Below are 15,135 nucleotides of genomic sequence, written 5' to 3' on the forward strand. Positions count from 1 at the left end.
CTGTGTAAAAAGATTAGGCTGTATTAATTCTGGGTGTAGGGGTTAATGTTCTTCACAGCTTGGTTTTCTGTGGAAATGAAGCTTAGGTAACATTTCTGGGTACTTGCCTTTGTCAGATTTGTTTTTACTTTGTTGGATTCAGATTTGAAATGGGAAGTCTGACCTCAAAGCTAGCAAGCTCCTATAAATGTCATGACAACTGTGAGCTGGGGTGAGGAAACAAGCCCCAGTTCATGTATATGAAAGGTACAACAGCCATGTTTTGAAAATTTGAGCTTCATTAGTTGTGCTGATTGTAGAGCTGGAGTATTCTGGTTGAGTGTGACCAGGTATGCAGTTAGTACGAGAAAGGCTTCAATTCTGTCTTGTTTAGGGGATGGTAGGCTTTAATCAAATAACCTGGTTGCTGTAATGATGATTATAAGTTATTTTCTTCCTCTAGATCTTAATATCCTACATTTAAAAGCCTCAGAAATTCCCCATTACTATTTGCTTCTGATTCCTGCAGCTGCTTGGCTTAGTTTTGCATAGAATTTCTCCAGTTTAAACAAAAGAGATGCCACATTTCTGGTGGTGGGCCCAACAGCTGCTGTGGGTCTCGTGGAAAGAGGAGAGTCTCTGCCTTGACCTCGGTAGTATTGTCAGTGTATCCACACAGGTCTAGAACCACTTCATGTTATTTTTGCTGCTGTCACTGACTCAGATTGTAAATTTACTTTGCGTGATTACTTTTCCCTTCCCCTTACCTATAAAAATATAGATACCAGTTTGCAGCACTCGTGTAAAATATTTGTAACTCATCTTGATACCCTTAGATGACAGGAATGCTTTATTTGAAGAATAAGATTAAAAACAAGTAATTTGTGAGTAATTAATTTTAAGGCTTTTTTAATAAATCTGTGATTGCTACAAGCAGAGAGTAATTTGACAAAACCAAACAGAGGGTGTGTGTGTGCAAAGGGGGACAAAGAGAGTGTCAAGAAATAGCATGTAATTGCACATCTAAGCATGTATATTTATGTGAAAACATGGAAGATAATTTGTGTTTCTATAATGTTTTTATGCTAATGGAACCTGTTAAACATCTTCCAGTGTTAACAGGTAACTTTCTAGATTGAAAGGTGGCAATTGTTTAGAGATAAGAAAGAGAAATAGTTGCACAAACCCTGCATTGTATGATTATAGGAACATTGCACACTAATTTCCTGTTGTCTTTTAGCCAAAAAACGGTTGCTAATCAAGCATGAATTGGATTTTTTATTTGTTTTAAATGCTTAAGTGAATTTCAGTTAATTAAGTTTTTCCTCAGGTGAGCATTTCAAACAAGCAGAAGAGGTGTGTGCTAGGGGTAAAGAGGGGAGGAGAATAAAGGAGAAGTAGATACTTGCCACAGACCTTAAAAAACCTCACAATATTTTTATATTTATAAAAGACATAACCTGATAAGTTATGTTCTGTACAGCCATGCAAGAAAATACTGAAGGTGTTCTATAATTAAAAAGGGCATTTCAAGCATGTGGGTAGCGAAAAAGTCACAGAATTTCTCTACATATGCTGCAATGTAATTGGGGAAATTCACCTGCAATTAACAGGGTTGTTGATGATGCCAGAGAGAGTAGCTTGAGTAACTGAAAAGAAAAGAAGCACTGTTCCTCCTTAAAATATGACATAAGCACTGGTCTCTTGAGTGCATTAACAACAACAAAATCCAGAGCAGATCATAAAGGTGTCACTGGGGAGGGAAAAATTGGATATTACAGATTCAGTAGTCTCAAAGTTGAGCATTCAAAGAGGGTGCATTTTAACTTTCACCTAACAACTCCTTTATAGGTTTCCATAAGCCCTGTTGCACTGAAGATTTTAAGACCGTAGCAGGAAAAAGGAAACTGCCAGTCACAAAAATCCCTGAAATAATGAATAGAAATATGTTTTTGCATTGTACCAGGGCCTGTTTATAATCTCCCATAGGAAACATGCCCTCCTGGCTGTATTTGTCTTTGTGGTCCTGCACAGGTGTCCCTTTTTATGTTTGGTTAGGGTTTTTTTTTCTTGTTGCACGTGTCAGGGTTTCTATTTGCTCGATGCAGCTGCAAGGAGTACTGGCAGTCAGGTGGGCTTTCCTTGGAAAAGCAGTATTTTCATACACAAAGGGGAGCAGTTGTAGCAAGAACAACTCCTTCTCCTTCCCTGTTGGGAGCTGCAAAGCAAGACCTGTGGTTAGACACTGTCTTCTTTCCAGCTCTCCATTTGCTGGCAAAAGTGCAGGGCAGGGACTAATCCTCTTGGAATGCAGCCATTACCACTAAATAAGTATTAATTGCTGCATTCCAAGGGGATTAGCACAGTTGAACCCAATTATAGCAAATCGAAGCTGCACTGTAAGGCACTACAGTGCATTGAAATGCAGTGAAGCAGTGTAGGACTGTCAGTCTCCAGCATTTTATCAATAAAAATTGTGGGCTTATACACTATAAACAGCAGACCATTTCTTTTCACTGTCTTAGTCTGAGTGGCATGCCTGGCTGGAAGCTACAGCTTGCTCACCAGTGAAAATTGTTGCTTTTTTTAACACCCATTATCTTTGTGTGAACATCTCAGAAACGTTTTTAATACTTGTTGAGTTAATTATGGCACTGCAAGCGTCACTCCCTGCTGGACCAGGGGCAAGGCTCTGCAGTCTGTCTGGATTCTCACATCTCTGAAGTCGGCCAGCTCCTCCATCAGGTGATGTAGGAATTAATTTTGCCTGCAAGTGTTAACTGTATCAAATAGGCTTAGGAGAGCTCCTGATAACCGACCTGTTCTCAATCCCAGCAGTCTGCAGTGATGATTACAGGCATATCTCTGTGGTAGCAATACAGGAGCCAGAGGGCAGTGTGTAGTTATATATATTTTTTTAATCCTCAGCTTGACTGTGGTGTGGGTTTGTTTTTTTTTTTTTTTTAGTTTTCATTTATTTCCTGTAAAACTGCAAACCCTGCTGCTTTTTTTTTTTTATAGTACAGTCAAAGCATAACCAGTAAGCGTGAAAAGGGAATGCTTCTGGGAATGAATCAGCCCCTTGCATTAGAGCTGTTCCAGGATTTTTTGTGTCCAGAGAAAGGATGGCATATGGATGCACAGAACCAGTTGAATGTATGCCTTGACTACTTTATGAAAGACCTTATCCTTACGGATAATGAGCTGCACCTTAACCAGCATTAAACACACTGAGTTGTACTTGGGGACCACTTCAGTTCCCTGACCCATTCTGTTTCAGGAACCACAGATCAAATATTGCAGTCTTCCCAGTGCAGGTAATTCTTGAAAATGTACTTCCCTCCACCCATATGTTTAGATAAAGAGTCAAGTTTAGCTGAGAGCTTTTCTTAACACAGCAGGAAGGGTTTTATATTTCCGCTGTGGCCTTGTCTGTATTGAGAAGAATTGCTGCTGGTTCAGCTGAACGAGGGTTGGCATTCATTTCTAGTCCAGGGTTAACAAAGTCCTGACAATCTGACTGAAGTGAGTAAACTGGAACATCAGTATGGTTTAAACTGTTGGTAGAAGTGCATTTGCAACACTGGCCAATGCACAATGTGGGCAGGAGGTGCTGAAGTTTTTACAGTGCTGTGTAGCTCCTGGAGATGCAAAGACTGGAAAGGCTGAAAAGAAGGTGACATGCTAAGCAAACCATTCCTCATGGTAGAATTGCAAACCTTATGAACACTGAAAAACATTTTCCTAGAGAGGAGACCACTTCCCCTTTACCTTTTCCTCTACTGCTTGTCTGCATGTGATTTGCATCTCTCCCACACCACGCTTGTTGTGAGAATAATCTATAATACAAACTTGAGTGCTCTTCTGTATACTTTGATTATATTTGGATAATGATAAGCTTGCCTTAGTTCAAAAGCTGAAGGATGGGGAGGTGGGAATTTCTAGGGGCACTGTCATGCAAAGCCTTTTTCCAACTCTACCCACTCTTCCAAGTGAAGTCCATATACTCAATTTCTCTGACCTTTCCCTATCTAGACATCAAAAAACACTGGCCCAACTGCTGTTCTCCCAGTGTGCCTACTGTTGCTATTAATCTCTCTTTCTCACACAGCTCTTCATTTCTTTTCCTTACCTTTGGCCTCAGCTCTTTATTCAAAGTGATAATTTGCTGCCTTTCTGCCGGAGGGAGAAGCTATGATCAATAACAGGAGGAGACAGAGGTCAGTGGAATAGTGATGAGCAGTGCCATCTGCTTCTCTGGAAACACCGTTACCCAAAAATATCAATAACTAGGATGATATTTCAGCTTTTGGATAAGGCATCAGTGAGATTGAGGCAGCCAGCAGTGAGAGAAGGGGTCTTTTTTCTGCTCACTAATTCCTTGTTTCAGCCAATCTTCTGTCACACAGAGATGTGGACAGAAAGGGCTTTATCCAGCTTGCACTGGAATATAGAACATGTACCTGAGCACAGCCATTTCTGGGGCTAATGACACCTCGTTCAGGCTCAGTGCATGGCAGCTCTCCTGGGCTGTGCTCTGCTCTCTGCCTGGTGGTGTCAGAGCCCATCTCCAGCCTTTTCTCGGAACTTTTGGGGTAGAAGAGCCACAAAGAAAACCCTCCCCAGGGCTGGGAGAGAGCAGAGACTCAGAAGCACTGCCTGGGTACCTCAGAAGGGGATGCTGCACTATTACACCTGGTGCTACACTACTACTAGTGTCTAGTACTTTTGGTATTGACTGGCACGATATATAATTATTCAATTAAAGGAAAAGACAGTTTTTTCCATGTATTAGCCTTTATTACTCCAGACAGCAAGGTGAAGAATTTCTTCCAAGAACTTCAATTTACTTTGCCTTCAAAAGCCTTGCTTTTTGTGTGCACAATAACTCTCATCCCACCATATTTTAGGGAAACTTTTATCACCTGTTTCTGAACCTCCTGGGGATGCACATTCCTGTTTATTTTCTAATAATTAGAGACAGGAGAAAAAAAAAATTTGCATTGAGATGCTTGTACTTCCTCCCAGCCTGAGCTCTGATCCTCAAGTGCATTATTAGTATTACTGTTGTAAACATTAAACATTCAGTGATCTGTTGAGCCAGATGTATTTTGATGAGGCTGAACTTTAAGCCATTAGGTTAATCTAAGCTATGTTTTCAAGCTTTTCTAATTCACAGTTGTCTAAAGTGAGTTTTCTTTTATTAATTAAAAAGTGAAAATTTTTATTTGCCCGCACTCAAAAAGAGTACAATAATGTGAGATTTCTTGCAAAGCGGGAGTTAGAAATGAGATTTATATCGTTATGTGTTTAGACAACTATATTGTTCAAAAGTGACTATAACTTACAGTTTTAAATTTCTATTTATGCCCTGTGCTGCACACTGGGAATATCTGCATAAACCCCTTTTTGAAGTCAGGTCAAATTTGATACCAGAAAGAGAGACCAGCAGCCGCCGAGTGGGGATGATCTAGGAACCATCAGACAAAGTGGAAAAAAACCCCAACTCACTGAAAACCATCTTGCAGAGAGGAAGAGGATGAATAACAAAGGAAACCCCAAACATCAATACCAAGAAGGCAAACCCCAGCCCTCACTCGGAGGCTGTGAAGGCAGAGGAAGCCGGCAGGTGGACTCCGAAAGCCCTCATAGGAGGCGAGCCTCTTCCTGTGGCGGCCACACACCAGCACAGCCCGTGGAGGAGCTGCCTCTTCTTCTTCTCCTTCTTCTTCTTCCTCTCTCCCATCCCCAGCACTGTCTGGCCCGGCAAGATGAAGTGGAGGAGGATTGCCATCCTTGCCAGCCTGCAGGCCCAGCTCCCAGCCACAGGTAAAGGCGGGCTTTGGGTTTGCGAGGGGTTCCTCTAAAGCTCTTTTGAGGAAAGGGTGCGGCGTTTCTGTGGTGGATTCGCCACCATTTTGGTCGCAGAGGGTGTCTGTGTGAGCACCTCAGCCATGTCTGCCCCCTGTGAAGGAGGAGAGGGACTTGCTGTGTTGAACTGGCCTGGGGTAAAGAGCCCCTCTGGAAGGATGGGATGAGGGGCCCTTCTCCTACTGTTCAGCCACAGCTGAACAGTAACTAAACAAAGCTCTGAGGCCTCACCTGGGCCGCTTTCCCTGCGATTCCAAAGGGGAGGTTTGAGGCAGTGATGGGAAAGTTGTCACTCGGAGTAAACTGCATGGGAGAGGCTTCTCATGGCGTTGGGCTGCGGGTTTGTGGCCCACAGGAGAGCCGGCAGGCGGGAAATGGGGCACAGGTGGTGACAAAAAGGCAGAGCCCTTCCCCTCACGTCCCTGCCTTCTGCTCCTCTGCACCAGACCCAGCACAAAATGAAGCCATTTCTTCCTGTGTTATTTATTTGCATGGTGCCCAGGCCTGGGCACCGAGCAGAGCAGCTTTGTTCCATGCAGATCTTCCAAAGTCACATTAAATTTGAAAAGGAGGAGCTTACTTTTTAGGAGCATAGTAGATCAAAAGGGCAACAAAATTTACATCTGGAAAAGGCCTCAGGCGAGGTCTGAATGTACCACAGGCCACATTTGAGCATGCATTAGAGCCAAATCCTCTGGAAGATTTCTTCCCCTCCATGTGTATCCTGGCTCTACTTAAACCCAGCCCCCTCAAGAGCTTGGGTGACTGCCACAGACATTTTTGTTGGAAAGTTTTCTGGGGATGAGAGGAGAGTTTTGCGGCTGCTTTCTAATGCTATGGAACCAGTCCTGGTGATTTGTGAGGTTTTTCTTTCAGGAGGGCTTTGAGGGAGGTTTTATGCTCTGTGGCAGGCTACAATTTGTGTTTGTCCTCCCTTCAACCCCTGGGGCCTCTGTCACTTTCTGATACCCAAATATGATCCTGTACTTTAGTATACTTCTCATATTTTGTGCCTTGCTCTGTATCCACAGATGCATGTAAAGCTGCAAAAGTATGGAAGTTACTTTAGGTCAAAATCCACCTGCAAAACCGTCTTTTTACATTTCCTCCCTTTTAACCTGTCACACGATGTCTGTAGTTCAGGCTCCTATTTGTGCATTTTCAGCAGAAAACTTTGAAAAATATGTGATGCAGCTTGCAGAAGTCTCTGATGCAAAGCTCTTAGGGTGTTCACACTCACAAAGAATAAATGGTTCAAGTTTTGAACTGGATATTGTTGTCACTGATTTGGAGGTGGCTGCCTGTGGATTTCAGGGGAAGTATTTTTGATTGGATACCTGTAATAATTTCAAGTATAGAAGCATTTAGCCAACGAGTGTAGGTAAAATAGAAGAAATATCAATCAAAACTTGTGGAATTGTTGCCACATTATGGATACCAAATAGTCAAAACCGAAAATGTAAGATCTGTCATGAATTTTGTTCAATGATGAGACCAAGCAGTTGGGTTTTTCAGCTCAGAGCTGTGAGCAGACATATTTTGTTGCCTGGAGTGTTCTCAAGCTTTTCCAGAGTTCACTTCTAGAAGGATTTCTAGGGAAATAACTTTTAATTTTTTCATGAAACAAGCTCAGACAGATTCAGTACAGGTTCAGTAAGCTCCATACCTCCTCACAGTGAGTTAATTTCACGTCACTATAAAGTGTTAGTGCTTATTCTTTAAAAGGGCAGCTGAAAGATGCCACCCAGATTAGCACTGAGGAACTTGCAAGGCTTTTCTTTTTGATCTTTGAGTTCTGAAGTAAATATATCAGGCATGAGGAAAAAAAATGTTTTAAAGTAATTCTAGAGATGGGCCATGAATTCTGATGCAGACTTGGAATTTATTGACACCAAACTGCAAATTTCAGAATGCTCAAATTTGGCCTTTGAGCAATTACAGAGGGAAGCATCTCACATTTTCAAATACACATTTATACGTGTACAGGTTTAATTTTCTTTATTTTCCCTCTTCAAAGGCACAGAAGTGCACATCTGGAAATCTAGCTGAGGTCCTCCTATAATCCCTCTGTTAAAAAGTCCATGAGAAGTAATAGTTTTAATTCTGAGCAGATGACTTTGTTAGTCATGTTGTTTCTTGAGACAAGAATATTAGAAGACTTGTACCTGAATGCCACAACTAAAATGGCAAAAACCTTCGCACAGTTGACACAGCTTTTGCTCAGAAGTATGACAGTATTTGATAGCAATAAAATAGTCCTGTGAGCAATACTGTAGAGTTGCCCCCCTATTTTTTTTAAGGCTGACGAGATGATGATTTGATTTATACAAACACGTGCTACATGCGCGTATGTAAATGCATGTCCAAGAATTTAAGAACAGCCCTCCCCTATTCTACACTTCTATACAGAGACACTTTTCTCAGAATTGTCTGTTAAATGGAACTGGACAGTGCCCCGTTTTTAGCTAACTCTGTGGAAACTATAGCAGTGTTGGTCTTAGCAGATGTTACTTGCACAACTCATTTCCACACTGTTTTTCTGCTCTGCATATCTCTATCTCCGGCCCGTTGGGTTGCCATGATGCCATCAGCCTTTTTTTAGTCAGTTCAGGGACAGGTAATAGGTCTTGGCATTAATTCTTTCCTTCTCTCTCATCAGATGATTTAGCTGCTCTGCAAATGACAAGATTTGTAAACCAGGAGTTGTTTACAAGTATATTCAGATATTTTTGATACCATCCCCATGTCCTTATGCGCTGTCAAGTTCTCCGATCTGCGTTCTTGTTACACCTAGGGGGAAAAAATTTAAAGGCTTAATTTTACATGTTTTATTTCTTTTATTTCTCCTGCCTGTTCACAATGATTCATTAATAATTCATGGAAAAAACCCTATGAACTGGCAGCATGGAACAAAATGTAGGCAATGTAGCCTTTCTTTGTGAAGGGACATTTGTCGAGCCCTTGCAGTGCTGTGTTCAATTCTGTAATGCTTGTTACAGAGTAAGTGCTTTCTAGCTTAACCCTTCCAAGCAGAATTCCTAATCAGTGAAGTAACAAATTAATGATCGCATTCCTTTTGGTTTTTTTATGTGCACTAGATGGGAAGAATATACAAAATACAGAAGGCTATCTGCAAAATATATTTATATTTTTCCTCTGTGTGTCCTTCTTAAGACCATGTGGATAAAAAGCCGAAGTGTAGTTAAAAAGGGAGGTTCACTAGCAGCTTAAGGGGACAAGAATTTGATGTGTAAATGAATGTTCATGTGAGGAATGTTTTTGACAACCATTTTCTGTTGTTCACACAGACTTTGAATGGTGACTAGCATGAGAAGTAATTTTTTTTTTTCCTTGCATATTTCCATTAGGAAATATGGGTTATTTCCGAACTATTTCCAAATTCTAACCAAATTCCCTTTCAAAAATAAAGAAAAAAAAAATTTTTTTTTGCACAATTGCAGACAACCATCGACTTCTCCTCCCCTTTTCTAGCTAATCATCTATCTGGGTGTCTGTATTGTATGTACACATTTATGATGCACCAGCTATTCTGGTAAGAAAAGAGAGGATATTTTTAGATGGCATGAATGGAAGATGCAACTTCTTAAAAATATTTAAAGTGTGTATTCTGATAAAGGTATTTAATTTCTCCGTGTGCGTTTTAAACTTGTAAGCGTATTGTTGACTTTTCACTCTTCTGCTGACTTTGGTCAACAGATAAATTTAAGTTTCATCGCTGATTTTTGTCATGTTAAGAGAACAATTTATGCTATTCTAGAGTCTATGAGAAGATGAAATTTTGCATATTTTTCTGATTTGTGATGTTGTCTAAGGTAATATTTGAGACTGAGAGTGAATATTTTTTTCTTAATTAACTTAAGCTCTGGTCCTTTAAGTATATAGTATTTTTAGCTTTTAAATTATGACAGTCCAAAGCAAATTTTTGGGTTTTGTTTGGTTTTTTTTTCAGAAAAGCAATGAAAACATTTATCTCCACTCTGTCCTTTGATTTATAACTTCAAATATAACAGATAAAATGTGCAGGCAAATGAAAATCTTGGTTTGCAGTTCTTAGATCCATTCACCCAAACACACAAGCCTTGGAAAACAGCAAAATACTTGTGCAAAATTATGACAGTCCAAAGCAAATTTTTGTTTTTTGTTTGGGTTTTTTTTTCAGAAAAGCAATGAAAACATTTATCTCCACTCTGTCCTTTGATTTATAACTTCAAATATAACAGATAAAATGTGCAGGCAAATGAAAATCTTGGTTTGCAGTTCTTAGATCCATTCACCCAAACACACAAGCCTTGGAAAACAGCAAAATACTTGTGCTCAGCCGCAGATAGTGGGTACATCCATCTTTGTGGAAGCTAGACTTTTTTCAGTCCTTTGCCAATATAACTATGAAAAATAGAAGTAGAAACCAACTAGTTTCTCAGCCTCAGATGTCACAAGGTCACAAGCACTTAAGTTCTGCTTAAGTGATAGAAGCCATCTCAATTTTTGAGCTATGTAGATTGGAAATATTTAAAGTCCTACAAATTCCCTAGGAATAAACCATCAACCTTTGGAAGCCCGTTGTGTATTTTGTTCTCAATCATTTATTATATATATATCTGTTAAGTCTTACAAGGACAGCAGCTCTGGACTTTTCCATCGTTCTGTGCTTTGGTATATGGCAGTATGTTAAATATGTGCTTGTGGAGCCTGAGGAAATGCCTGTACTATCTGGCCTATTTCTTTTGTGAGATCTATCCGTAGTGAAAACTTCACCTTTATCCTGACTCTGTCCGACTGGCAAACCATTCTTTTCAGTTTGTTGTATTTTTTAAGTGAAGGAGAATCCACAATGATAACACAATCCTCTGAAAACTCAGATAATGAGGAGTTGAAATATATACTGAATTAGAATTCAATGGAAGCTGACAGGGGGAAAATATTGGAAAATTTTCAAAAATTGATAGAATAAACAGCAGCAGAACACACTGAATAAGGCTAGAGGGTGGGCAGTTGTCAATACCTGTGGGCTATTTTGTTTTGTTTGGGTTTCTTAGGAAATCTCACAGTATATGCTTTATCTACAATTCAAGCTGCTGTCTTAGGTGAAAATCTTAACTTTCACCGCAAATAAACTTTTCTAGTTTCCTGGTAACATTTTCTAGCTTGCAAGTTAGCATTGAAATGCAAACCTGCATGGCTCCAGAAAAAATAAAAGAGAAAACTAGCTATAGAATTGTCTTTTTTTTTAAGTCAATTGCTATTTTTTTGGGGCGGTGATAACATGCTGCAATCCTCGTGGCTGCAAACACTAAAAATAGTTTCCTCGTCAAAAAGAAAAGCACATGAAACACTTTGACCCAGAGAACACTTGGAGAAGCTTTCCTAATACCCCTCCAAGTTTGTATAACAAAAATGTATTAATAGATTTTATTATTTACATCAGAGTAATGGTCTGAAACACTTTTCTAATAGGATAAGGTGCAGTACCCAGGAAATTAATGAGGGAATACTAATTTGGGTGGTGTTTTACTTCAAGTAAGTATATGCTGGGCATTGAATGAAGACTAACCTAACTAAAAATCCCTTTTCCTGGTTGTTCATCCAAATTTCATAGTGAGTTTCTTCCAGACAAGAGCATGGGTGTTTTGCATTAATTTCACTTAGAGTGTAGCTATTGTGTGTGTGACAGCCAAACGTGAAATAAACAGAGCCAAATATTTATAAAAATGCTTCCCAGATATTTAACACATCAGTGTGTGTTGTAAATCCATTCTCATTCCCCATGGTGTGCATCTCCTCACAAAGCAAACTGAGGCTTGGGGGAAACAGAACAGAAAAATCTCCAGGTGCTGACAACTGGATGGGTGGGAGCAAATCGAGGCTCGTTATGTGAGCATGTGGATTTTGGAGCAGGACTCAAACGAATGAGGCACTTTGTTTTCAAAACATTTATTTTGAATTAATTCATCTAGAAATTCAGCTCAAACAAAAATTGAACATCCAGTATTTTACTTCTGAGCAGATCAGTCTGAAGTAAGAGTTTGGTCTAGGCTGACAATGTCACTTTTTAAATACTCTCAGCAAACTCAGCTTTCTAATGGTGGATATTGTGCATGCCTAGGTATTAAATATTAATTTTGTCACTCAGAAATAGCTGGAAATTTTAAACTACTGCTTTAAAAATAAAGAAAATTGGATTCCCTGGGAGCTGGGATCTTGTGGCTCACAATTAATACAACAGAATTTTAAACCTTTGCAAAGAAAAATTCTAGTGCGTATCGTAATATATTGAGACATAAAATAAAATTGCTGCACATTTGGTAATTTCTTCAGTTGTATATCAGAAAGCTTCAGTCAGGGAACCCCACATCAAGTCTTTGGGAGCAGAAATTATTTCTGTTTTTATCCACTCTATGTTGTTGCCATTTATGTAGTTTCCCATCCAGCCATGTGAAGCCAGCTCCAGGAAAGAAAGTGTTACTGGAGTTTGGAGTCCTCTCCCTCTCCTTCTCTCTCATGGACCTTTTTCTCTCCATGATGCAGATTTGTATAATGCCATCACTTTGGGCTTTAATGTAAGTCAAGTGATTTCAGCAGCACTATGTGCACGCATGCAGGTGCATTTCTGGAGATGGCAAAAATAGAATAAGTCTTATAAGTTGGATTAATAATTGTCCTCTAAGGGAAGGAAGATGGGATACAGACAGAGATGAATACTATATTGTTGGTATCTAGTTAAAAAAAAACTCTACCTAAAGACAGTTTCTAAGAAGCAAACAAATAATTCTTGTGAATTACTACAAGAATGGTTGCTCTGTTTATAAAATGTCATCCATCTATCAAATTAGAATCTTTGGATAGTTTTTGGAAGAATGCTGTTTAAATTCTATGTATTTCTTTCTAACAACTTGCTGCTAATGTTCAGGATTCATTTGTTGTTTTATGTTGTTTTATGATTTTTTGCCTAGAGGTAAAATACCTGAGTTAGTGTCCAGAGGGGAACTCATTCTGAAAGTCTAAGTCATTATAGACTAGAAACTCTTAAGGCAATTTGTAATAAAAAAATTTTCAAGAAAAGTATAGGGAGGCAGTGCTGTATGAAGCAATGCAAGTGTACTTTTTTGATTTTTTTTTGTTATGACTTTTAATTTTCGTATTTCTCAGAAATGAAAAAACTTCTTGCTATTAATATTGGTTCAGCACTTAATAGTCTGTTGGAATTTGAAGAGATACAAATGCAATGCAACCAAAGTAACCCATGTGACAATTAACTGGAGGCTTACACTAGGGAAGGATTTTTTCCTACTTATTTATCAGTCACATCTTCATTACTAAAGGGCTTCTGGTTCTTTCAGTCTCTTTCAGGACATGTAAATTCTCTGCCTAAATTTTTTGAGGGGTTTCTCTGATGAGTGATATGGAAGAACGAAATATTTGCAGGTGGTAATCTCAAAGAGAATTTGTGAAAACAAATGAGAAAACCTTTCAGAGAAGGGAAGGGAAATCACTACACCCCTTCACTTATTGCCTAATTTTTAACTTCTTGAAACTATTGATCTTTTAAATGTAAAGCTGAGTGTTCATGTGTTATGAGCATAACTATAGCCAGCAAGCCAGAGAAGATAAACAAGGTTAACCCATCTGGATTTCAAGCAGAAAGTCAAACACCATTCCAGTTACTTAAAAAAAATGAGCTTCTTATATTTGTCCAGAAAGGCTTTCTAGAATTTTGCCACTCAGAATACACATCTAAAAAAGTAAGAAAAAATATCTCTAAAATCTCTTGGATAAAATTAGTTTTAATTATGCTTTCAGTAGGACCCATTCTCATTTTCATTGGGGCAGGGAGGTGGTGGAAGCTTTGCGTACCCACACCCCGTGTTCTAGATGGGCAGAGTGGTGCAGGGAGGGAAAATTCCCATGGCACAGAGCTGCATCCTGCTCCATGTGGATCAGGCCCAGATGGGTGGCCGTTCACTGCTGATGAGTTGTAAAATGCTCTCATCTGAAAGCCCAAACCATCCCCAATTTTGGCAGATGGCCCCTGTTTTCTGCATCAGGCTCAGTACAGTTTGCTGACAATCCGTATTTCTTTTTCTCCAGAAAATTATTCCTCATTTTATTGGAAATAGCACAACATGTTCTATTGCCCTTTTTTTTTTTTTTTAAATACAGCAAGTTTGCAAGACAGAGTAATGTTTTTGAGGCTCTCTTGATGTGATCTAAAGTTCTGATGAAGAATGATACTCTCCCTAAAGTTTGGAAAGAAATACAGATCTTGAAGAGATTTGCTTTTCTTTTTCCAAAGTCGTTTACCTAAAACATAATTAAATATTCAATGTTGTGCCTACTGGGGTCATTAATTGACTTTTTTTTTAATTTCCAAAATGTGATCCATTCTGATCACATCTCCAAGTGTTTCTCCTTGGCTCAAACATTCTCTTACAAAATTACTTCTTTCTAGAAGAAGCAGCTTTAATTTATCTAGTTTTGAATTCTCTCTTAAATTTCAGGTGTCTCTAGTATTAATGTGAACTAGGCAGAAGTATTATTTTCCCTCTCCTCTTCATGCAACTAAAGCAATCTCATTTTTCCTAATAACTCAGATGTTATTTCACTACTTGACTCAAACCCCAGCTGCACTACAATGCATTTGTTGCTGCTGTTAGCTATGTCTCTCCTGATGGAAAAGCAGCACTGCTTATTTTCAGGCTAGAGACAATTTTTTTTTTTCTTCTTTTTATAACTCTCTTAAAGAAGTTACAGATATGAACCTTCAGCCCTATCTTGTGGTAACATCTTTTCCAAAGTGTTTTTCTCTGATTTTATCTTTCTCAGCTGCAAAGAAGTAGCTAACAAGTTTGCCCCCTTTCTCTCTTGCTCTTCCTTTTACATCCTGAGCCAAATGTTTATTTGTTAGACATAATGGTTGTAGTACAAATATCAGGTTTACAACAGAGCTTGAAGGGAAACAATTTCTGCAAAACTTCAAAATACCTTAACACTTATCCCCTCCCCCCCTATCTTCCATTAGGTTAATAAGAACTCTTCCAAAGTATTTCTGTGAGACACCAAAAAGTCAGTAAGCAATTTGTGTTCTGCATTGAGAAGAGGGAAATGCAGATTCGGGTCTTTATTCTGAATGATTTGGAGCAGGAGCTTGAATGGGACTCCCACATCCATTTGAGAGATTCTTGATTATTTTGGTGAGAAATTCTAGCAGAGTCCAGAAAAATGCCTTAGTTAATTGGTCATCAGAATTTGCTCCTGATAAACTTGACA

At 39.1% G+C, this 15,135-nt stretch overlaps 1 protein-coding gene across 3 annotated transcripts in view; it reads left to right on the forward strand.

Moving 5' to 3' along the window:
• Nucleotides 1-15,135, forward strand: part of CD247 (CD247 molecule) — a 53,240-nt gene that overhangs the window by 292 nt on the left and 37,813 nt on the right. For 2 of the 3 annotated variants that reach the window (XM_039713142.1, XM_039713145.1), the window contains exon 1: nucleotides 5,607-5,808. The exons of the other annotated variant lie outside the window; for it this stretch is intronic. In XM_039713142.1, the coding sequence (XP_039569076.1) occupies nucleotides 5,751-5,808 (58 nt within the window). In that variant the 5' untranslated portion in view covers nucleotides 5,607-5,750. Of the gene's footprint in view, nucleotides 1-5,606; nucleotides 5,809-15,135 lie in introns of those variants that run through there. 3 annotated transcript variants of the gene reach the window in all.

The sequence above is a fragment of the Passer montanus genome, unplaced genomic scaffold, assembly GCF_014805655.1.
Source record: "Passer montanus isolate IOZ18808 unplaced genomic scaffold, ASM1480565v1 scaffold28, whole genome shotgun sequence".
NCBI lineage: Eukaryota > Metazoa > Chordata > Aves > Passeriformes > Passeridae > Passer > Passer montanus.